At 41.5% G+C, this 25,609-nt stretch overlaps 1 protein-coding gene across 1 annotated transcript in view; it reads right to left on the reverse strand.

The window, feature by feature from the left end:
• Nucleotides 1-3,713: 3,713 nt before the first annotated feature.
• Nucleotides 3,714-25,609, reverse strand: part of urm1 (ubiquitin related modifier 1) — a 60,157-nt gene continuing 38,261 nt past the window's right edge. The window contains exons 4-5 of the mRNA XM_072240231.1: nucleotides 5,264-5,312; nucleotides 3,714-4,245 (exon numbers count right to left, since the gene is read on the reverse strand). Of these exons, the coding sequence (XP_072096332.1) occupies nucleotides 4,177-4,245; nucleotides 5,264-5,312 (118 nt within the window). The 3' untranslated portion in view covers nucleotides 3,714-4,176. The remainder of the gene's footprint in view (nucleotides 4,246-5,263; nucleotides 5,313-25,609) is intronic.

A 25,609-nucleotide genomic window follows, 5' to 3' on the forward strand; every position in this document is an offset into this window, starting at 1 on the left:
CCCGAGCTGTCGAGTGTTTGCTGGTTGCCCAAAAGTTGTTCGCTTCAGACGTCGTCAGGCTTAACGGATAAACCGCAATATTTAATGTCCCGTTCGTCGGGGAGGAGAAATTATTTTCAGAAAGGTTCGTACGAAGAATTGACTTCGAACCAGCAGGTCAAATGTGGAAATGGTCAATGGGTACAGAAGTGTACATTGGAAAATGACCACAGATTTCTGGTCAGGAGAACTCCTCTACAGAATACATCTGAAAGGATCCATTTTATGTTGAAGCGGCTGCAACCATTTACCACACATACATTGTAATTTATTATAAATTAGTAACTGGTGTTGTGACAAACTCTCTGTGCATATTCTGACTCCAAAAAAAGACAAAATCAAAAATTCAAACTCCGTCGCCCCTAGTCGGAACAAAAAACTGACGAGTTCCTCTTTTTAAAACATTACATTGCTTGAAGGGGAAATTTTTGTGGTGTTGCAAAGAAAGTGGGTTGGTGTGGTTAATAGTATCAAGCATTATGGACGGAGGGGCGAAGAGGCCCTGGTAGACCCTAAGCCAGATTCTCACTTTGTTTTGCGTTGAGGGAACGGAGATTTGCACCTGTAAATTCCACTATCGGTTCCATTTAAAGTTAGACTGAGGGCCCAGGAACAGAGCGCAGCGGGGCACTTTATAACTGCGGGGATTTTTGTTCCTCTCGCTTAAAAGGGTCAGACGTCAAGAAAATCTTATTCTTTATCTTCTGATTGGTTACATTTGTCCCTTTTGATTTGCTGTTGCTGGGCAACTTGTGCGAGTGAGCCAAGAAATCTTCCTTTCCAAAATATATCTAAACACACGCACACACACAGGCAAAGTGGAGATAGGCGGAGAAACGGGATGGAAACGGACAGTTGTACGTTTCTTGTTTTAATATGAAATAATTAACATTTATATGAACTCATAACTTAAATGAATCATTCGTATATCACACTGCTAAACGTATAACCCGGGGCCAATCATATATTAGAGAAAAGATGACTGACTGGGTTGGCGCGGAGCCGCCAAAACAAAGTTGTTTGGAAGTTGTTTTAAGGAGAACAAAAAACAACTTGGATAATAGACAACTAAGGCCTGTGGAGTACCTTGAAATAAACACTGATAAATAACAACATACATGTTTACAGTAAATGTCAGGGAACATGTCAAGAAATGAGTCCTCAGTCTGAAGTCTGACGCCTGGCGGCTAAATAAAAGTTAGAACAAAACAGTTAAGTATTTGCCTCCGAGCGACGAGGTTAGCAACGAATACAGCCGTAAAGAACTGAGAATGTAGCGGATGTCCAGCTGTTAGTTGTGTGTACCGCACCCCCGCACAGCCGCAAATGCACTGGGCCCAAAGTGATTTACATGGCACACACAGAATGCCTTGTAAAAGTGCACTATATATAATATTGGGATATTTATAAATAGATATGCACGTGGTCCTCGGTAAAAGCCAAACTGCTTACTTGATATATAACAGAGAGAAAACACCTGCTATTAACTTAGAAACAAATAATTTGCGCGTGATATAGTTGTGCATTTTGTTTACGTATTACATATATTAAATAAAGCTTCGAACCTTATATAAAGGTTTTTTTTCCCCCAATGGCGTTTGCTTTAAGAAGAGCCTGGATATTTCCCAGCTGCCGTTCTCTGCTATAGAGACTGCACAGATTCATTACTTCGGTCACAATGGCCATTTATCACCCCGTGGCGTTATTCAAATGCAGTGCCAATTGAAGACAATCGTCTTTTTTCGCTCTTTCTCCCCTTTGGTCACTGTACATTTATTGTTCGACGGCGGTGGAGGGGGGGTGGGAGGGTGGTGGGGTCGTGGTTGAGGAAGAAGACGGAACGTTCAGAAGCAGCCCCGTTTCACACTAACTGAGCAAGCAAACGCGGTGCGAAATGCACATCCTCCAACGGAGTTTAAGTACCACGAGTCTGAAATGTCACCTTAGTTGGAGGGGTGAGTCACAACAGCGGGAATACCGATGCTTTAAACAAGAGGGAATAAGGGAGAACCTTCCCCCGCCTCCCTCATAATCCTTTACAGGTCTTTTTATATGTGTATGATGTGCGTATCTACACGATTGCTGCAACCATGGCTTGTTAGATTTCAAAGGTAAAAGTGAGATTCCAATTTCTTTTTTTCTATCTTTAGAAGGAAGATTTCGTATTATTTTTTAAATGCTTGTGCTTGCTTGAACGACATCATTCTGTGTTAACGCGAAAATGGTGGCCAAAATAATGCGGCCCTTATCACGATAAGCAAAACCGGCAAGTGCCCAACTAGCCGAGCTGTTATGTCTATAAATTGCCCGCAGTTTCTCTGGAAAACGTTGTGCGATTTGATTCTCGTGTTTCCAGCATTACTGGATCACAACCAGAAGAGATGCAAATTGGCGGAGAGTGCGTTTGTCAGCAAATCTGCTTAAAAATGTACGTGTGTGTGTGTGTGTGTGTGTGTGTGTGTGTGTGTGTTTTCGTATGTGTGTGTGTTTTCATCGAAGACAAAATGCTGCCTCCGGGAAAAAAAAGAGAAATTCTCGCTATTGATTGTCCAAACGCAATTCTTGTGCTTTTACGAGTCGGACCCCGAGAATTGTGGATGGACATCTGTAGCTGGATTTTCACATTCTGCCTTCGGCCACTGTAATTAGAAAACGGTATATACATACATTTTTTTTAAAGAAACAACTTCAGTTTATATTCAAGAACCGGAGGGATAAAACGAGGTTAACTAAGCGGAACTGCGGGATGGAGAATCTTCAGCAGAGGCCAAAGAGGGAAAAAATGGATTTTCCGATTTTTGAAAGCACGTTTAATACCCATAACACAGAAAGGGTGAATACAGCTGGTAAATTGAACTCTCACTAGAGTTTTTAAAAATCTGATTATATGTTTACATCATTTGTTTTACAAGGAAAGTGGTTTATTATGTGAAAAAAATAGTTTTAAAGCAAGAGTGTCTATAAAATCGCGTCTTAGTGTGCAATTACAATAGCGAGAAATTATTCCAACGACTAGGAGGTTATGTTCGTTTAGATAATTTTTTGTGTTCGATAAATTGTTTCCTTTCTTGCATGTAATTCAAGACATGCAGCAAATGAGCAAGCTCCGTTTATTTTGCATTGAAGATAGTATACCGCGACTATGATGTGACCTGTATATATTCACTTATATTAATAAAATATTCTGACGTTGCTACGAAACTTAATAGCATCTGTTCAACCCCCATCCCACCCCAACTTTTTTCCTATGGGGCACTGTTTTCAGGTTAATATTAGTGAGGGAGTTACATTTAGTATTGCAAAGCGGATATTTGTTAAAAAGTATTCTGCCTCGAATCGCTCGCAAAACCCGTTTTCAATTGACATTAAACTCCAGAATTTGTCAGTTAATTTTCTATCAGAGCTAGAAGGTATTGCGCAATTTCCCACTACATATTTGAAAGAATTTAAGTTGAAAAGTGTGTAGTTCCAGCGAACTGCGGCTTTGGGCCCGAAGTCAAATGAAAGGCAGGTGCAGGGAACGGTATCCGTTACCAGTAGCTTTAATTAGTGATCATTCCGTTGAAAATCGTGTTTCACCCCCGTGGACTAAATTTTGGACGGTTTCTATTTGCGTGCGTACGCGTTTGGGTAAGGTGGAGGGGGTGGAGAGAAAACGGTAACAAAATAACTTGGAAAGAGACTACAGGGTAAACAGCGTACAGCATCCTTCAAGATTCGATTTTAATATTAATTTACAACAAATATATAAAAACAACACAAATAATCCTTAAATTGTCATAATTTCGTCGAATTTTGACTCGCGTTGTTAATTCTTTTGGGAGTTAACTCGATTACGCTAAAACATGCAACTTTATTGCCATATAATTTGATGGAATTATTATTTTGTAAAGAAGGGATTAAGGACTTTAAGGATCACAGAAGCTTATTTTTTTATTTCTATTTTATTCTATTGCAGCTTAAAATTAATATTCTTGGTTTTGGCCGTAATCCTAATGTCCTAGAGGTCAAACGATGTGTAAATTATGCAAAATGAATCTGCATAACCATGAGAACAGCGTCCCTTTACTGTGAAACAGTAAACCACGATTAGATCTTGTCATAAAGAATCTCTCGCCGTTTTAAAATAATGTTCTCTTAGCCACCGTGTAAAGTTGATATAAACACAACGTTATCTCGGTCTTCCAGTGTATAATCCAATTGGCCCTACCAAAACAAAACGGTAGAGGGGAAAATCCCTGTCACTCTTGGTTATTGAGCATATCGCAAGTCCAGTTGTTTAATTCGTTCAACAATTTACAACAGATTTAGAAATCAAAATGAAGTATTAGTTAGCATGTCCCATTATCTATGCAGTTGTGCATTTTTCCTTGGCCTAGTGCGCAGCTGTAATACGATTTATCGTTTATCTTTGTCTGATAGTTTCATCCGGAGTGTGACCGTTTCTTATAAACTACCTTCCTCTTGCCCAATCTCTCAACTGCCGTCAAAATACGTTTTGGTTGAAGTGGATTTAACTCCCAATTTAAAGTGGACCAGCTTCTAAAGTTGGCTCCTCCTGCTTAAAAAAAAAGGCTGAAGTGGTCCCGAAATTGATGAGAGAACAATATAACAAAACCTAAAAAGAAAGCATCCCAACACTCTCAGCCTTCGTTGCAAAATAAATCGGCCACAACGTTATTCGGCCCTAATCGAACAGTCCGAAACCGACAGCAGCCATTTTCTATTTGGGAGAATAAAATGGAGGGATGCTTATTGCATTAAAAAAAGCAAAAACGATGCACGTCATTTATATAGTCTTCTAAGTACTCCGGTTCACCCTTCGAAACTGGTGTAAATATTTTCAGTGTAAAAAAAGCGTGGCACACGCAATGGCACGCAACGGCAGTTGCTGTAATCACAAATTTGAACGTAAAACCAATACAAAAGCAATACACTTAAGAAAAGACTTGCTGATATAATTTCCCATATAAAGCCCTCTGATTTGCTTGTGCAATGTGATAATTGTATCACATAATGGACAGACGGCGCCCTGTCGGTAATGGGAACCTTCCTTTCCATAGATGCTAAGTTCCTCCAGCATTTTGTATGTCACGGGAACCTTCCACCCGCCTAACTAAACACCATGTGAACTGTGACGGTTCTAGCTCCAAGAATTACTTGCTCCCGATTCAAGGCGGACGGAAGTGGACTGTAAAGCGAAATCAAACCGGATGATACCCACCATTAATTCCCAGTCGGAGTCGTTAATCAGGACGAGGATGCCGGGCCTCCTGGAAGAAGAAAGGGACAGGACAGAGGTCAGTCATCAGACAACTCTCCAAATCGCAGATCTCAGGTTTATGTTCCGATTCAGCGTCAAAAAACGGACTGTATAGGTGGGTGTTCAATCGGAATTATATGGGAAATTGTCGAATATTTAACGTTTGAGCGTGTTGTATCGCTTTATTGGTTTGGAGTTTTAAAATGGTTATGGTGGGTTAATCTCCAAAAGACAGACCCGATCATCGTTCAACTAAGCCTAGCCATTTCCAACTTCAGGTATCTAAATGCGTCAATTAGATAGTGGAGTACAGGCCCACAGAAACTCAGGGGAGAAAACGTGCAGGAGGTTCTAGCCTCAAGTGAGCCAGTGGGCGTTATTTCAACATTAGCCAACACGTCTTGTTTCTCGCACTCAGCAGCACAGCAAATCGGGACTTAAAAAAAATAACCGTGCGGGAACCACATGAACAAAATCTCTCCGCATTGGGGTGTTGCAGATGCTCTTCGGGAAAATCACCCATTAATTTCCGATGCTCCTGCAGGTCATATGCTGAGACATTAGTTAGCAGCTGACCAAGACCAGAATCACTGCCTCTGCTACACAGTCGCTATCAGTTAAAGATAACTTGCGTTTCTGTAGCACTCACTTTGCAGCCAGTTAAATACTTTCAGAAGTGTTGTTCAGTAGAGAATCTAGCCATCAATTCCAATTCAGCAAACACCTACAAGTCATAGTGTGATTAAGGCAAAATGATATGTTTAGATTATGTTGGCTGAAAAATAGTGAAGAGACAGAATAATGTTTATGCCCCACCATGGACGCTGCCTGACCTGCTGAGTTCCTCCAGCATTTTGTGTGTTGCTCTGGCTTTCCAGCAACTGCAGAATCTCTCGTGTTGAAGAGAACCTCTTGCACTGTTTAATCACCCACAGGGCCCCTTTGTGTAGTCAGGACCTTAGCTTAACAAATGATTTTACATCTCAGATACTGTAGCATTGCAGTATTCGATCCTTCAAGCATTCAGCATTGCAAAGAGTGTGTCTGCTTTGACAATATAGCCTAGCCTCTCATGCCAGACACCACTGGGAGACTATTGATGCTACACCAGTCAGTTCAAAACCTTGCACATTGCACTTGCTTCCGGCCTGCACCTGGTATTGGAGAACCAGAGATTCCTCCAATTACAGGGAAAACCAAACCCATCTTTCATTGTTCTCAGAACTCCATTCCCTTTCCGTGACTCCAAGACTCCCTGACCCATTCCAGAATACGTTGAAAATCTTTTGATTTAATACTTGAGGTTTAAGTTTTAAAATCATGTACCATGCTGTTATTGCTTAGAAAACTGTTCCTGTAAATTACGCGTTCTGCACACAAAATGCTGGAGGAATGATGGAAAGGAATAAAGAGTCGATGCTTCAGGCCGAGACCCTTCTTCCAGACCTTTCATCATCCTGATGAAGGGTCTCAGCCTGAAATGTTGACTGTTTATTCCTCTCCATACTAACCTACTGATAAATGTCCCAGCACTTGTGTGTGTTAATCTGGATTTCCAGCATCTGCAGAATCTCTTGTGCCTGCAAATTACAAGGCCTGCAATCCTTAAAAGTATTTCAAAATGTTGAATATTTTCTAAAGAAACATTCCTTGTATTTCAGCTGCTATTTTAATCATATCGGATGTGTGTCTCATTCTAGCAGTGTATAATGCTTAAAAAGTTAATTAAAATTGTGTTTTTGCTTCTGGGTATGCAGTCTGTGTGATTTTTTTACAACATGATTTGCTGCTCAACAAACATGATGACATCACAAGAACCAGATGGGTTTAAATGACAAATCTAGGAGTTTAATGGTTACCATCACTGATACAAGCCTTTTATTCCATATTAATTAATTAACGGAATTTAAATTTGCCAGCTGTCACGGTAGATTTGAACTCATTAGTTGAGGCCTCTGGATTACTAGTCGAGCAGTGCTCTTGCCTGTAAGAGCACTGGTTCAAGAAGAGCTTTCTTCCTTTTGCTTAGAGATACCAGTAAAATGGAGAAACTCACTGTTGTCATGGACCAGAGCTGTCAAAGGGTCAGCTGCTTTACTAAAAGCGGCAGCATAAATGCCATGCCCCACATCTATGTCCATCATGAAGGACCCCCATCACCCAGGACATGCCCTCTTCTCATTGTTACCATCAGGAAGGAGGTACAGAAGCCTGAAAACACACACTCAATGATTCAGGAACAGCTTCTTTTCTTCTGCCATTTGATTTCTAAATGGACACTGAACCTATGAACACTACCTCACTACTTTTATTTCTATTTTTGCACTGCTTATTTAACTATATATATATATACACACATATACACACACACACACTCACTCTCTTACTGTAATTCACATTTTTCTTCTATTATTATGCATTGCATTGTACTGCTGTCACAAAGTTAACACATTTCACAACATCTGCCGGTGATATTAAACCTGATTCTGATTTTACTTCCTTCCAAGTTTCGGGTTGTATTGGCCTGCCATTTGAGTTGGCTAGACAGTCAAACTTTAAGTCACAATTGCAATTTTTGGACAAAGTATTAAAATCTTTTACACAGTTAGCACACTGTTTTATGATGGATCCTATTACCTGTGTTAATTCATAACAACAAAATCATCAGCATCCACAGGGATGCAGGTTTATTTTATCAATAACACATGGCTGGCAGGGAGGGAGGTCAAAGAAATTGTCCAAGAATATTTTTTCCTTCTCATTCTTGAGGATTTATCCTCGTTTAAGTTTACCTCTCCCTAATGATCACACAGCTCTTTGGAAGGGGGAAACAACAAGACCTAATGTTCTGTCTAGCATGGTGTGTGGCACAAGCACGATGGGAAAAATGTGTCTATTCTGTCCATTAATGTTTTATGTCTATAAAGTGCAAGGTGAGGAATATTAACAGACATGTAATTTTATTGAAGTATAAAAGCACCAGATGTGTGATGCAATGTGTTTCATTGCATATTCTGTGGGTTGTCTAGTAAAAATCAGTTTTATGGGTTGAACATTCCACACAGAGACAACATTCAATGGCTTAAATTAATTCAGCACTAAAAGAATAACTCTACAATCTTCACTGATTCCTTGCCCCTTCACCATAATTTATTAATATTCTCGGACCTCTTTCAGCTTTCAACTGCCTCCAATACCATCCCGCCCCCGCCCCCTTTGCCAGGTTACAGCTTCGCACAATAACTTAGTAGCCATTACATGATTTTTAACAGCCAAGTGCCTATCGAACTGTTCAAAAAATTTCAGTTTGACCTGAGCTAAAATTGCACTTTGCAATAGACAATTAACAGAAATGATTGGGGTGACATATTGGAAGAACACTAAGAGTTTTATATAAGGGCAGAAAGAAACTTCCATTTATCAATTGCAGGGCTACTATAGATACTGAAGGCAATCATTATTATAAGCTGGATAAAGACAGCAACCACAAACAATGTGATAAAGGACAAATGAATTTGTTGAGGGAGGAACATTAGCCAAGATACTTTGGTCTTGGGTTATTGCTTGACAAAAGTTTTTGATAGTATGCAGGACATTTGGGAAGGAATTTTTTGAGGTGTTATATATATTATGTTATAAGCACTTCCCATACCTCTCTGGGGTTGAGGCTGGGGCACTAGTTTCCATCCAACTAGATGATGGGAATGATATTATGTCAAATGCCACCTGGTAATTTCTCCCAGTGCCCTGTTTAAAAACGCTCTTTGGTACAACAAGTTCAAATATCAGCTGGATGCTTACATCTTCTTTAAGCTCAGCATGAATGAAGTTCACCACTAACAGTCTGTACACTTGACTTAATTATATTTAACTTTGACACTTTGATCTGCATCTACTTCACTGCCAAATGACCACTTGCTGTTTTCCAGTCAAGCTATTCTCTTATGAGCTGTAGGAAAGAAGCTGACAGTTGTGGAACTTGTTAAGTGGTTTTGACAATTTATGGACTGCCATATTGTTGTAAAGTTGTGATTCTATTTTCCTTAAGTGCCTGGATGACAGTGAATCAGTTTGTCAAATTAGACAATGCCGGCTCAACTCCCTTAATCACAAAACTGACCCACTTCAGTTCTCATCTCTGTAACATTACTAAAATTCATCTACCTCTCCCAGGGGCACAGTTAACTTGGGCCCTTGGTTCTCCACACATTCATACCCATTATAGGAGGTTTGGCTCAGTGATCACAATTGGTAGGCATTTGGCTCATTGTCCGTTCCCTGACCACTAAACCAACAGTAGGTTTGTAGCTACCTGTAACACAGAACAGGAGAGGGAAACTGGCCAGTTTGTTCTTGTGCTGGACTGGGTGCTGCCATCATCCAGCAGAATGCACTCATGTACTTTCCAATGTTGAGTCACTAGATGACAAAGAGCAGGAATCCTGTCAGACCCAGGGTGAAGCACCACCAATCATAGCACTCTACTGTTACGGAAAACAAATAACACTGTGGATGCTGGAATCTGAAACAAAGACAGGAAATGATGGAAGAAACCACCCTGTCAAATGGCATCTGTGCAAAGAGAAGCTCGTTAGTATTTCAGGTTGGGGCCCTTCTTCAGAAAGGGGTTGGAGGAAAAGGAGTGAAGTGGCCACTTTAACTGCGATCACCCAAGTATCCACGGTGTAATTCTCAAACGCAATCCTGTGCTTTACTGCAAGGTGCCACCAGTACCATACTTCTAATTCTGCCCTCTGACTTCTAACTTACAATGAACTTCCTTTTCTTCAGCACATGCATCATTATTCAAAGAGAATAATCCTATCTATTCCATCTCTTTTCCTGCGATCTCAAAAGATTTTTGAGACTTAAAATTAATAAATAAGACAGCATCACATCTGACACTGATTCTGTTATCCAATGCAGGTATGTAGATGGACAACTAAGGGTCCTAGATAACAATCAATGTGAACCCGGAAACATTTTCTTACTCTAGTCCATGAACATAGAGGGAAACTGCAAAATCCCCAGCCAAGAATACTCCAGTCTGGACACCCTCACTAAAAGCACTGAATCAAGTAAAATTAAACAAACCAGATTTTCATCAGGAGTTCCCTTCCCTATACTTTATAAACACCTTAAATACCCAACCTCTCCCACAATTCACCCTGTACCAGGTCTTGCCTGTATCTCATCCCATAGTAAGTGCTGTTCTTGATATCCTGGACTAAGATCTACCCACCTAAACATAACAAATCCACTTCACATCACATACTATCCAGCTGTGACCTTGCTCCACATTAACTCCCACTGGCTTACTATGCCCTTTACATTGCAAACCCATACTATTATGAATCATCTGTCCAAAGACTCCAAACTTCTACTCACAAATCCAGCAGGTTCACGTTGAAATTTTGTCTTCAACATTTTAAATAGACCCCCAACCCACACGTGTATGTGAAGAATAACATCCTGCCTGGTCCTGAGTTTGCCTTCCACTAGTTGAACACTTGGCCTCTGTATTTCATTTTCAGATCCAACATCTTCATTCAGTTCACCCTCTCTAGATGAACACGTGTTCTTTAGCAAAAAAAAGCACATGGTCCTCTCCTTACAACACAGAACAGACCCTTGAAAACATCCAGGTGGTCTTGCCCCAATACTCAAATATATCCTTTATGATTTGTTGATCAGAACTGGGTACAAAGCCCAAGGTATGTTCACTCAGTGACCACTTTATTAGGCACACCCCTGCACCTGCTCATTAATGCAAATATCTAATCATCCAATCAATGGCAACAACTCAATACATAAAAGCATGCAGACATGGTCAAGAGGTTCAGTTGCTATTCCGACCAAACATCAGAATGGAGAAAAAACATGATATAAGTGATTTTGACCGTGGAATGATCGTTGGTGCCAAGCGGGATGGTTTGAGTATGTTAGAAACTGCTAACCTCCTGGATTTTCGCGCACAACAATCTTTAGTATTTACAGAGAATGGTGTGAGAAACAAAAAAAAATCTAGTGAAGCAGCGGCTCTGTTGGTGAAATCACCTTTTTTAATGAGAGGGTTCAGAGGAGAATGGCTGGATTAGTTCAAGCTGACAGGAAGGCGACAGTAACACAAATAACCACACTTAACAACAGTGGTGTGCATTTCTGAAAGTACAACATGCTGAATCTTGAAGTGGATACCTGACAGCAGCAGAAGATCCACAAGCATAGACTCAGTGAACAACTTACTAGGTTCAAGAGGTACCTAGTATGTGGCCATTGAGTGTACAGACGACAGTCAATTATATTCTTTGCTGCTATTTGCAGGTACATCAGGTTATCAGGAAAGTTAAACAAGAGTTATTGTTTATTGCAATTGGACTGAAAGCAGAAGTAGGGAGGTTTTGTTTCAGTTTTATAGGGCATTAGTGAAGCAAAACCTCCAGCATAGCCTACAACACCAGTCTCGTTATTTAGGCCGCAATGCACTGGAAACTACTCAAAGGAGGTTTACCAGATTGGTATATGGAAAGACACTTGGGGTGACTTTGAAAGACACTTGTATCTGCTGGAATTTAACAGAATGAGAAACAACTTGATTGAAATGTTAAATGCTGAAGGCTGTAGCTGTGGGCAGGGTTGATGCGAAGATGTTTTTCTCCTGGGAGAATCTAGAACTATTGAGTCACTGCTTCAAAAGAGGAGTCACACATTTTAAGACCATAAGACACAAGAGAAGAATTAGGATTTTAGGCAGAAGGGAATACTTTTCTGCTCAGATTATTATTTATTTATCGAGATACGGTGGGGAATAGGCCCTTCCGGTCCTTCGAGCGGCACTGCCCAACAACCCCCGAGTTAATCCTAGCCTAATCACAGGGCAATTTACAATGACCAATTAACCTACCATCCGGTATGCCTTTGGACTGTGGGAGGAAACCGGAGCACCCGGAGGAAACCCACGCAGTCATGGGGACTTACAGGCAGTGGCGGGAATTGAACCCGGGCTGCTGGTATTGTAAAGCGTTGTGCTAAACACCATGCCGTCATTGTAACTCAAAGGGTAGTAAAACCAGAGTCTGAATATTTTAAAGCAGAGGAAGACAGATACACGATAAAGGTGAAAAATTACCAGAGATTGCTAGTAATAAGGAGTTGAGGTTACTGTCAGACTGTCCATGATTTTATTGAATGATGGAGTAGATTCAATGGACTGAGTGATCCCACTCCTGTTCCTAATTTGTATATCCATATCCTTATTGACTACAGGTGGAGAAAACCAGAGGTCCATGAGCCAGTCGTCATCACGGAATCAGATGTGGAGAGAGTGATCTACTTTAAACTCCTCGGCGTTATCAGCGCAGAGAATCTGTCCCGAGTCCAACATGTAATAGCCATTACAAAGAAAGCGCCTCTACTTTCTATTAGAAGTTTGTGCAGATTCAGCATGTCATCTAAAACTCTGATAAACCTCTATACGAGGGGTGATAAATAAGTTCGTGCCCTAAGATAGGAAGAGTCAATTTTAGAAGACCTAGCACATTTATTTTTCAACATAGTCCCCTCCTACATTTACACACTTAGTCCAATGGTCGTGGAGCATACGGATCATGGCCTTCCAGAAAGTGTCCACAGCAGGGGTGATTGATAAGTTTGTGGCCTAAGGTAGAAGGAGATGGGTTATACAGCTCTCGTTACATGCACATGCAGTTCAACTCTTTGCGTGATTTGCAGAAAGTTTGAAGTTAATAACTCATCAGGGGTGATTGATAAGTTCGTGGCCTAAGGTACAAGGGGATGAGTTGTTAACTTCAAACTTTCTGCATAATAACTCAAAGAGCTGACCTGCATGTGCATGTAATGACGGCTGTGTAACTCACCTCCATCTAACCTAGGCCACGAACTTATCAATTACCCATATGCGGCTTTCTGGAGGTCCAAGATCCGTATGCTCCACAACCGATGGACTAAGTGTGTAAATGTAGGAGGGGACTATGTTGAAAAATAAATGTGCTAGGTTTTCTAAAATTGACTCCTTCTACCTTAGGCCACGAACTTATCAATCACCCTTCATGGATACAAGGTGGAGAGTACACCGACTGGTTGCATCATGGCTTGATTGCAACACCAATGCCCTTGTATGGAAAATCCTACAAAAAGTAGAGTAAAGCTCTCCCCACCACTTAGCAGATTTACAAAGAGCGCTGTCGCAGGAAAGCAGCATCCATCATCGAGCACCCCCACCCATCTAGGCCATGCTCCGCGCTCGGTTCTGCCATCAGGAAGGAGGTATAGGAGCCTCAGAACCCATACAAGGTTCGGGAACAATCATTACCCCTCAAACATCAGGCTCTTGATCCAAAGAAGATAACTTCAATCACCCCAGCACTGAACGGATTCCACTAGTTACTGACTCACTTTTAAGGACGCCACAACTTGCGTTCTCGATATTTATTATTTATTTAATTTATTATTTTCTTTTCTTTTTGTATTTGCAGTTTGCTTTCTTTTGCACATTGGTTGTTTGTCCATCTCTGTAGTGTGCGATTTTTCATTAATTCTATTGTGTTTCTTTCTACTTACTGTGAGTACCCGCAGGAAAATGAATCTCAGGGTAGAAAATGGTGACATATATGTACTTTGGTAATAAATTTACTTTGAACTTTGAAGTAGTCTGAAAACTAAGAATTACATCCCTGTCCTTTAGTGTACACCCTGCATCTCTCATCACCCTTCTTATAGAGAATCTTCACCTATCACAACCCTGTACTGTAGAATTCTTCTTTAAACCCTTCTACCCTCCCAAGTCCCCTCTCAGAAACCTGGTGATGTGGAATAGCATTTGACCCAGAGAAGCACTTAATGGGCAAGTCATGAATGGCAGGATACCCGCGGATTCACCTCTCACTTTAATTCATTGGTCAGGCATGGCTATAACCACTAAATCTCACACAAGTGAGATGGGAGCAGTTGCTTGGCAGTGTGCACAAACAGAAGAGAGGCATGTTAAAGTGACACTTGGAAGTGCTATCAAAGCTATTCATTTAAAGCCCGTCAACAAAAAGGAAGGCATTAGTACATCAGTTAATGAAAATTGGATGGAGAAGCTGTTTGATCATTACTACACTTCAACCGTCTTCAGAATAGGAGCATTCCATACTCTGAGCCATTTAGTGTGCCCTTAATTCAATAGCAGATGCACAGCGCCAGATGGGAGCTGAAACTCACAGCGGCACGTCATGCATTGTGACAGCAGTGGCCTTCAGTGGGATTCTGAGAACGAGTGGCATTAAAAGTAAAAGGGTTCCACTATTTATCATTTCCTTTTTCCTCTTCAAAGAGTCGACTCACCCAGAGGTACGTGGGGGTCAGCAAGCACCCTTTGCCCATGCCATGGTCATTTGTCATCTGGTAGCCATTTCTCCAGAGAGGACACAATCCTAGCCTCGTTCAACAGCCACATACGATCTGATACTGCTGTCCAGAGGGAGAGAGAACGATACCACCAAATTTCCAATCAGAAATCAGGTGGTTGGGGACAAAACCGGTTTCATTATTTTTGTTTTTTGACAAGGAGATGAGGGTGATTGATGAAGATAGAGCTGTGGGTATTATCTAGATGGATTTTAGTAAGGTGTTTGACAAGATCCCACATGAGAGGCTCATCTGGAAGATTAAGATGCATGGGAACCATGGGGAATTGGTCATTCGGATTCAGAATTGGCTTGCCCACAGAAGACTGATGGGAGTGGTCGAATTCTAGCTAAAGGATCTGGACTTGGACCTCTGCTGTTTGTGATGTATATAAATGACCTGGATGAAAATGCAGATGGGTGGGTTAGTAAATTTGCATATGATATGATATGAAGATTGGTGAAGAATACAATGACATACAGTTAGTTGTAGATATGGATGAAGGAATGGCAGATGGAGTTTAACCTGGCCAAATATGAAGCGTTGCATATTGGTAAGTCAGAAGTAAAGAGACAGTTCATTTGTTAAGAGCAAGAACCCAAATTTCTGAATAGGTTGATTTATTGCTTAGGTTTTTTCCCCCAATTATCATAATTATAAAAATGCTTTCTGCATTCCTTTAGTCTTTTGAAAGTTAGTGCTGTTTACAGTGAGCCGAGATTATATCAATTTTTGATAAGAGACTCAGAGAGTGTGCTATTATTTACAGGAGTATGTCGACATTTGAAAGACAAACTATGAAATATATAGATCCTTCTCCATTTACAACATACAAATTTTGACTATTTTCTATAACAGTATTGATTCTTTGTGATACATCTCCTTGATTTATGAAACTCAAGAATTCCTAAGTACTGATTCAGTGAAGGCAGAAAAAAATGTTCAAAGGTGTTTATATAAATTGTTGAGGAAGATGGCTAATCTCCTAACATGGATGAACTGGAGCTACTTTGGAAGGGGATGCTCTCACTCACATCTATCCTGATTAGAAAACTGCTCCAAGTTTCAAGACCGTCACTGATGGCCTTGCTCTTCTCCATGGATGCCATGCTGAGGGTACTTTTAGGTTTATGCATCTCTTAGTCAACTACACAGAGAACTCTGAGCTGTAAAGGGATATTCAAGGGTTGATATTCCAGTGATATGGTTTGTATTCCACCTTGGCCCAAAATGTCAACAGTCCATTTCCTTCTACAAATGCTACCTGACGCATTGAGTTCCTCCAGCACATCGATTTTGCTCCAGATTCCAGCATCTGCATTCTCTTGTGCTTCCAACCCAGCTAGAAGTATTGCTAACACAAAGCTCCAGCAACCCAGGCTTGATCATGACCTTAGCCTTCGTGTGGAGTTTCCAAGTTTTCCCTCTGACTGTGTGCGCTTCCTCGAAGTGATCTGCATCCCGAGGAGGATGGTGAGCTACACAGACACAACATGCTGGAGAAACTCAGCAGGCCAAGCAGCATTAATAGACCAATGTAAATTGCTCCTAATGTGTAGATCCATGGTAGAATATGAGGAAAATAAATATTAGTTATTTATTTTATTTAGAGATACAGCACGGTGAGAGGACCTTCCAACCCAATAAGACCACTAAGCCCAATTACACCCATGTGACCAATTACCTGAAAATGGAATCAGTGTAAGAAAAAAAACTCTGAAGCAATTGAAGTGCACTAAACCACTTCAATGCCAAATCTATCAATGCTGTTAACCATATAACAATTACAGCACGGAAACAGGCCATCTTAGCCTTTCTAGTCCGTGCCGAACTCTTACTCTCACCTAGTCCCACCGACCTTCACTCACCACATAACCCTCCATTCCTTTCCTGTCCATATAGCTATCCAATTTAACTCTAAATGACAACATCGAACCTGCCTCAACCACTTCTGCTGGAAGCTCGTTCCACACAGCTACCACTCTCTGAGTAAAGAAGTTCCCCCTCACGTTACCCCTAAACTTTTGCCCTTTAACTCTCAACTCATGCCCTCTTGTTTGAATCTCCCCCACTCTCAATGGAAAAAGCCTATCCACGTCAACTCTATCTATCCCCCCCCATAATTTTAAATACCTCTATCAAGTCCCCCCTCAACCTTCTACGCTCCAAAGAGTGTGATGAAAATTCTGCTAAGTGGTTTAGATTTAAAGTAGATTCAGCATTTCAAACCTGGACATCCACAGAGTGCTGTGAATCATTATTAACAGCAACATACACCATTGTAGTCAATGATCTCATGACAAGGTCTATCCCATGATCTATCACTACCACTAAGCCCGAGGATCAATGGTGATCCAACGATAAGTGCGGAAAGGTTTTCCTGGGAGAAGTAACAGGAAAACTAAGGCAGATGTGCCAGTCAGTTCAGGTAAAGTAGTGGCATTGGACTACATCTGCAGTATATAACAAAAAATTTAAATATAATAGGTAGAAATCATCCATCTGACCACTACTGGTTCAAAGCTCTGCAGTCAGCTATTGGGCAGAAGGAGCTCTCCTACACTGGCAAGGGGCCCACTGTGTCTAAAGATGTGAACCATACTTAGCCAAGTGTTGAGTGAATGATCCACCTCAGCTTCCTCCTGAGATCTCCACTACAGCAAAAGAGTCTTCAGCCAAGTCAATGCACTCCAGACAATACCGAGAAATGACTCATGGACTAGAAACAGCAAAAGGTATGGGAGCAGACAAAATTTCTGCCCCAGGAGTTAATGTCTCATATGGAAGATTGCCAGAGTATGTTCTGTTCACTAAAAGCAGGATAAAACCAATCCAGCTCATCAATACCTAGTCTACTCTCAATCATCCACAAAGCGTTGGAGGGAGTTCATCGACAGTGCTGGCAGATGCCATTACTAATATATAACCTGCTCACTGATGTCTCGTTCGGTTTGACAAGGACCACCTGTAATCTTAAATCAGGTTCACGGGTCCAGCGAGACAGGAAATGCACTGACTTCAAATAGGTATATTAATCATTTATTTATAAACAGTAAAAATCCAACCAAATATTGATGTTACAGACACTATGAAGCTGAATATTCAACAAACATCCGTACATTCAACAAACATACTGAGTTAAAAGTGCTCGCAGAGCATACCTTCCCAATCGTCATGTGCATTCTTGCCTTGAACAAATGATGAAGGCAGCAAGCCCCTTCCACACGCTATTTTATATACAGTACCCAGAATATTTGAAACTGGACACCAGGCATCTATCCAATGGGAAAAGCAGCTGCAATTTCTAAACTAACTAATAACAATGGAAGCAACTTTTGACAATCAGAATAAGCCACACCTCCCCACAGGACACCACCTCACTCCAGACTTCACAGGTTTGGTTTAAACATGCACCAAAGAGCTGAATGACTAAGGGCTGCAGGCCCACAACATTGACTGGTTCTCTTTCCACAGATGCTGCATGACCTGTTGAGATTTTCCAGTATTTTTGCTCCTCTGTATCAGGGCAGCACTGGTTAAGCTACAGTCAATGGGTGTCACGTGGAAAATACCCAACAGGTGGAGTCAAACCCAGCATACAAGATGATAGTGATTGCTGGACATTACTCATACCAGCTGCAGGACATCACCACAGGAGTGGCCCAGGCACATTCATCTTCAACTACTTCATCAATGATCTTCTGCCTGTCCCAAGGGGACAAGTGGGAACATTCACTGGTGTGGGCCGGAGCCCAGAGTCTGAGAGTCCGCTGGGAAGTCTAAGCCCCAATATCTGCAAGTCTGCTGAAGGCCAAAAATGCACGACCTGGGGTTAGAGGACTATATACGTGCATGGGTAGATGGGAGGGAGGGAGGAAGGAATGGGGCTCGTTTTGTTACTTCTTGTGTTCTACGTTGTTCTGCCAAGCATTGTGGGCATGCTATGTTGGTGCCAGAATGTGTGGCGACACTTGCGGGCTGCCCTCCAGCACACCCTCGGGTATGTTGGCTGTTAATGCAAATGACACATTTCACTGTATTTCATATTTCGCTGTATATTTCCATGTACATGGGATAAATAAAATCTGAATCTTGATTGCACAGTGATCAATTCCATTTGCAACCCTCAGCAAATGAGGCATTCCAAGCCTGCCGCATCCAAACATTCAGGCATTGGTTAAAAAGTGGAGGGAAATGCTCATTCCTCAAAAATCCAAAAAATCAATGACCAGTTCCAACAAATAACTGCTTAACCTTGACATTCAAAAGTTTCACTGAGTCTCCCACTGTAGACGATCCAAAGGTAATGACCAGATGTGGACCAGCCACATAAATAGTGTGACACACAACAGCTCAGAGACTGGGTACCCCTGCAGTGTATGACTCACCTTCTATCATCCCAAAGCCGTTCCACCATCTACAAGGCACAAATCTGGTCCATGATAGAATGCAAAGTCAAAATCAAGTTTATTGTCGTATGCACAGGTGCAATGAAAAGCTTGCAGCAGCATCACTGGGAGATAGCATCAGATACACAATATTCACACCCAAAAAAAGTTAACGTCATACAAAATTATACAAGAATGAATACAATTAGAGAAAAAATCTGTCTTGGTGTTGCAGGTTGAATATTTTATGAGAAGTCCCACAGTAAAGTCTATTGTCAGTGCTGTCACCGTAGTGTAGTGTTTAGAGTTGTGCCAGTTGGTAGAAGGCTCAAATGGTTGAGCTCTCTACTTGACTGGATGAGTGCAGTGCCAACGACGCTCAAGAAGTTCGACACCATCCAGGACAAAACTGCTCACTTTATTGGCATCCATCAATCGCTCAAAGCATTCATTTCCTTCACCCCTGTGACGGAGTGAACAACAGTTCCAAAGTGATTTGCAGTTAGCTACCTAAGCTACTCAGCCACACCTTTCAACCTGTGACCTCCATTGCAAGGATGATGAGGGCAGCAGATCTGGAACAGCAGATTTTCCTCCAAATCGCAAACTATTCTGATACAAGACCATAAGACATAGGAGCAGAATTAGCCTATTCAAACCATCGAGTCTGCTCTGCTCATCATGACTGATTTACTATCCCTCTCAACCCGAGCCTCCTGCCTTCTCTCTGTAACCTTTGACACCTTTACAAATCAGGAACCAATGAACTACCACCTTAAGTATACCCAAATATATAAATGACCAAATTTACGCTCAGTGGCCACTTTATTACGTACCTCGGTTCGATGTGTGTGCATTCAGAGATGCTCTTCTGCACATCACTGTTGCAATAGCTGGTTATTTGAGTTACTGCCACCTCCCTGTCAGCATGAACCAGTCTGGCCATTCTCCTCTGACTTCTCTCATTAACAAAGCATTTTCACCCACACAACTGCTACTCAAGGATGTTCTTCACTTCTCGCACCATTCTCTGTAAAGACTCACTGTTGTGTGTGAAAATCCCAGGCGATCAGCAGTTTCTGAGACACTCAAACCACCCCATCTGGCACCAACAATCATTCCATGGTCAAAGACTCTTAGATCACATTCCTTCCCCATTCTGATGTCTGGTCTGAACAACCGAACCTCTTGACCATGTCTGCATGGTTTTACGCAATGAGCATCTGCCATATGGTTGGTTGATTAGATAGCTGCATTAGTGAGCAGGTACCTAATAAAGTGGCAACTGGGTGTGTATACCCATATATACCTTAAGTTTATGGAAATGAACCACCAGTGTCCCATCATTCGCTGGATCTAAATCCTGGAAATATTTATCCAAAAGCACTATAGAGAGGAATACAGCTATGTTTAAGGGAATGGTTCACTGCAATGTTCTCAAGGACAATGAAGGATGGGCAGTAAATGCTGGTCTTGCCACTGACTCTCCAATCCAGAGATACGAATAAAGATTATTCTACAAAGAGGATTTATTGCTGTCAAATTTTTAAGATTTTCTATCTCAAAACGTGTTCAAAATCTGAAATAAAAACAAATTACTGGGATCATTGACTGGCTCATCTGCCACTCTGGAGAGGGAAGCATTGTTAATGTCTCAGGTCAACGACCTCCTCACCATTTCCCCCAGTGCCGACATCCACAAGAATTTTGTCCCCTCTCTCCACTTGCCCGTGAATGATCCCACTTGTAAAGAGATAGCGATCGGCAGGATAAATAAAACGCGAAAGGTGTCCTTCACACAAGAGCTGAGCTGACAAGCCATTTAACCGGGGAGCATGAGGCATCCCATTAGAATATGATCTCATTCAGTATCCACACATGTGTTAGTCAATACCTGATGAAAAATGCAGTGGATGCAGAGCTGGAACAGGTGAGGAAGAGGGAATCCCAAAGCACCTTTGCTTTAAAAATATGTAATGAATAGTGATCCTGTTACTGAGACAGAGTCTGATGGTCACATGCAGAAATGGGCTTTGGATTGTACAGACTAAAGACTATCTTCAGTTTCATCAAAAGATTCCAGAAAGAGTCCTCTTTCTGGCAACACTACAGAAAACAATGACTCAGAAAATTCCAGAAACCACGTGAATGAGCTTGCTATTACTAAGCAGTGACAACAGCTCGGGTCCAGAATGTCAATGCACCTCTTCATCAGAAAGCAATGATATTGCCAATCCACAATGCCCGCCTGTGAAAAAGAGCGACTTGTGGAGCGGGGTGCGGTTTAAAAGCTGCACTGAGCAGAACCCTACACCTTGCAAAAACTGCACCAAGTAAAACACTGCATGATGTCAAAGCCGTGCCATGCAAAACACTGCACTGTGTAAACGACTGCTCCCTGATCAACTCTGCCAGGCTTGGTATGTAGAACATAGGACAGCACAGGAACAGGCCCTTCAGCCCACAGTGTTGTGCCGAACCAGCTAAAAAATAAATCAAAACCCCACCAAAACTAATCCCTCCTACCTGCACAATGTCCATATCCCTCCATCTTCCTCACATTCACGTGCCTATCTGAATGTATCATCCTAGCGGAACCAAATACAATAGGGGTGTTTAAGAAGCTCTTGGATAGGTACAGAATGTGCGGAGGATGGAGGGATATGGACGTTGTGTGAGCAGAAGGGATTAGCTTAGTTAGGCGTTTAATTACTAGTTTAATTAGCTCGTGGGCAGGACGGCCTGCTCCCGTGTTGTGTTGTTCTAACGTTTTAATACGTGCAATAACTGTACCCTGACACATAATACAGGAAAAACAGAAAATGCTGCAGTAAAAAAACTCAGCAAGTCAAGCAGCTTTTGTGGAGACAGAAAAATGGAGTTAACATTCCGGATTGTTGACCTTACATGAAAATCGATGCACAGTGTGACAACTGCATCCTGCCTGACACCGCATCCGTGAAATAAAGCTGCTCAGTATAGAGCATAATGCCTGCTAAACAATACAAGCAGCAGTATAATAAATTACACCTCAAGCCTTCTGTATCATTCAATAAGATCACCTGAATCCAAACTTTGCCTCAACATTACTTTCCTGTTCTCTCCCCATACCCCCCAACTCCTTTGCTGTTAGTCACCACCTTGACAATTACAATGACTCCAGCTCTACAGTTCTCTGGGGTAGATAATTTTAATGGTTCACAGCTCTCACAGATGAAATTCTTCCTCACCTCCATCTTAAATGGGCAAGCTTATTCTGAGATCATGTACCCTAGCTTTAGACGCCTTTCAAGGGCAAACTTCTCAACATTCACCCTATCAAGGCCTCTCAGAATGTTTCAATGAGATCATCTCTCATTTTTCAGGACTTAATTATCGGCCCCCATCGGCTCAACTGTCCTTTACACATCAACCCTCTCTCTCATCCCTGAAACCAATCTGCTAAACCTGCTCTGCACCATTTCCAATGTTAGTAAATCATTCTATTACTATGGCGACCAAAACTATACACAGTGTTCACCAGTGCCCTTTAATGCTGCTTCACAACTTAATTACTTTTATACACCATACCCCTTGGAATAATCCTTACACTCTGTGCCTTTTCTTTCAAAGTGATACGATCCTTAACCTAGTTTGCCACAGATGGTGTACCCTTCTCACTGGAATAGAACGTTGCTGGGATTTACGAGCTATTTCTTCATAAGACTTCTTTTGTTGATCTATGGTTGTAGTGTTCAGTCTGTTTCCCTCATTCACTTTAGCCAATATTCTGCTCTCACATCAAAATAATTGCCGTTCAGGCCCTTGTTTCGCACTCTCAGACTGAATTTGACATTTGATCATGTTAGGATCATGTTTCTCGGATGATTAACCAATTGACACAACACCAGATCTAAAATAACTTGTTCCCTGGTTGGTTCCTTAATATTTAGTTCTGTAACCATCCCAAGTGAATGATATGGATTCTGTGGCTAATTTGATTTCACCAGTCTATGTGATAATTAAAATCATATATGATCATTCTTCTTAAAATCACCCAATTTTTATTTATATTCTGTCCACCAAAATACATATTCCGTCTTGGTATCCTCCTAACTAATGACATGAACATGATTTGACACCTTAACCTTTTAAGCCAATGTCCTTTTTCACTACTGCAGTGACCTCATCCTTTACCAACAGAGTTAACTTACCTCAGTTTCCTTTCTCCCTATCTCCCTGAAATGTTAAGCGTCAGTTTCCCAGGCTTGCTCACCTTGCAATCACCTTCCAGATCGTATATTTATTTCTATTTGTGCTATCAATTCGTCTGTGTCATTGGGAACAGTGTATGCATTCAAATGAAGAGATCTTAATTTTACCTTATCTTTTTACTCTCCCTTGATTTGCTGATACACTCCTATACTTGTACACTGTGCCTCTTGCTGTCATACTGTCTGATTTGGTACCCTATCACTGAAAGAGATAATAAATCAGTCATGATGGAATAGTGGAGCAGACTCGATGGGCTAAATGGCCTATTGCTGTTCCTATATCTTATACCGATGCCTTTAATTTTTGCTTTTGTAAATACACTTTCATCTGAACCTGATCTGCTGTTTCCAGTTTAGCTTTCGTCCATTCGGAATACACTTGAGTTCCAAAACTCCTGTCAATCTATTGAAACCCACTAGCAAACACCCTCCCCAACACCTCCATCCAACCACTCCGAAGATATTAATCCTCTCCATGTTAAGAAGCAAACTGCTTGGCTTATAGAGATTCCTCACATTCCTGAGAAACGGTCTCATTCCTCCTGAATCTAAAACCTCCTCGCCAACTATGCATTCATCTGTTCAATCATCCTGCTCACGTACCAGCTAGAACACAGCACTGGTAGTAATGCAAAGACATATTGCTTTTTAACCTCTTTCCGAGCTCTATCAATGCTGCCTTCCTGACTTCATTATTTTTCCTGCCTACGTTATGGATTGTGAGATCGGATGTGCACTTTCCCCCTTTGCGGATGCTCTGTAGCGGTGTTGTGGTATCAGGAAGGTGGAACTGTTACAAAACTACAGAAACTCCAGTCTACATCCCAACATCTGAATCTCCCATTTAAAACCTACTCTTGGTTAAATTACACTCAGAGTAAAGGCTCTACAATGTGAAAATGGCATAAATGTTGCATTCTGTGAAACACTGCACAGTATAGTGTTCACACCATGAAGCACAGCATATTATATACACCACACAATGGCAAATACTGCAGTGTAAGAACTGCACCATGTTATACACTGCACCGAACAAAAACTGCATGTAGTGTACCACTGCAGAGTATGAAAGTTGCACTGTTAAAGACATCACAGTTGAACGCAACTTGAATACTGTGAAACTGCGGAGTGGAAAAACTGCACTCTATTAAACACTGCAGTGTAAAAAGCTGCTCGATGTTGAACTCTGCACAGCACCAAAGCTGCTGCCAGTTAAACACCACATAGCATAAAAGCTGCCCACTGCACGGGATAAAGACTATGCTTAATGTGTCCAAATTCATTGTTGCTGCAAGGAATTACAGTTCATGCGCCTGCCAGAGTTCCATAAATAAATGGGAAAGACATTGAATCTGGATTGGCTGCTGCATGATAGCTTACTCTCTTGTGCTTGGGGCTTGTGGACTGACAGCGAGTGATAGACGTCTCAACTGAATGCAGTTGTGACTTTTAATAAGTAAAACATGGAGCAGTACAATGCAGTACAGGCCCTGTGGCCCACAATGTTATATTGACCCTCTAACCTATTCTAAGATCAATCTATCCCTTCCATCCGACACAGCCCCCCATTTTTCTTTCATCCAGGTCCCAATCCAAGAGGCTCTTATATGCTCCTAATGTATCTGCTTCCACCACCAGCCCTCGCAGAACGTTCCACTCACCTACAATTCACTGTGTAAAATTTCTACCCCTTATACTTTTCTCTAAACACCTTAAAGTTATACCCTCTTGTACTAACCAGTTCCACCTTGGGTAAAGGTCTCCAGCCGTCCATTTTATCTCAGCCTCTTAACATTTTATACACCTCCATCAAGTCACCTCTCATCCTCTTTCGCTCCAAAGAGAAAAGCCCTAACTCACTCAATCTATCCTCATAAGACATGTTCTCTAATCCAGGCAGCATCCTACTAAATCTCCTCTGAATCCTCTCTAAAGCTTCCACATCCTTCCTATAATGAAGCAGCCAGACCCAGACTGAACACAATAACTTGTGTGGTCTAACCAAGGTTTTACAGAGCTTGTAGCTCTTAAACTCAATTCCTCCAACTAATGAAAGCCACCATACCACACACCTTCTTAACCACCCTATCAACTTGTGCTGCAACTTTGAGGGATCTGTGGACATGAATTCCAAGATCCCTTTCTTCCTCCACTCTGCTAAAACTTCTATGCTAATCCAGTATTCTGCTTTCAAGCTTGGCCTCCCAAAGTGAATCACTTCACACTTTTCCAGATTGAACTCCATCCTACTCCTC

Source organism: Mobula birostris, chromosome 22 (genome assembly GCF_030028105.1).
Source record: "Mobula birostris isolate sMobBir1 chromosome 22, sMobBir1.hap1, whole genome shotgun sequence".
Classification (NCBI taxonomy): Eukaryota; Metazoa; Chordata; class Chondrichthyes; order Myliobatiformes; family Myliobatidae; genus Mobula; species Mobula birostris.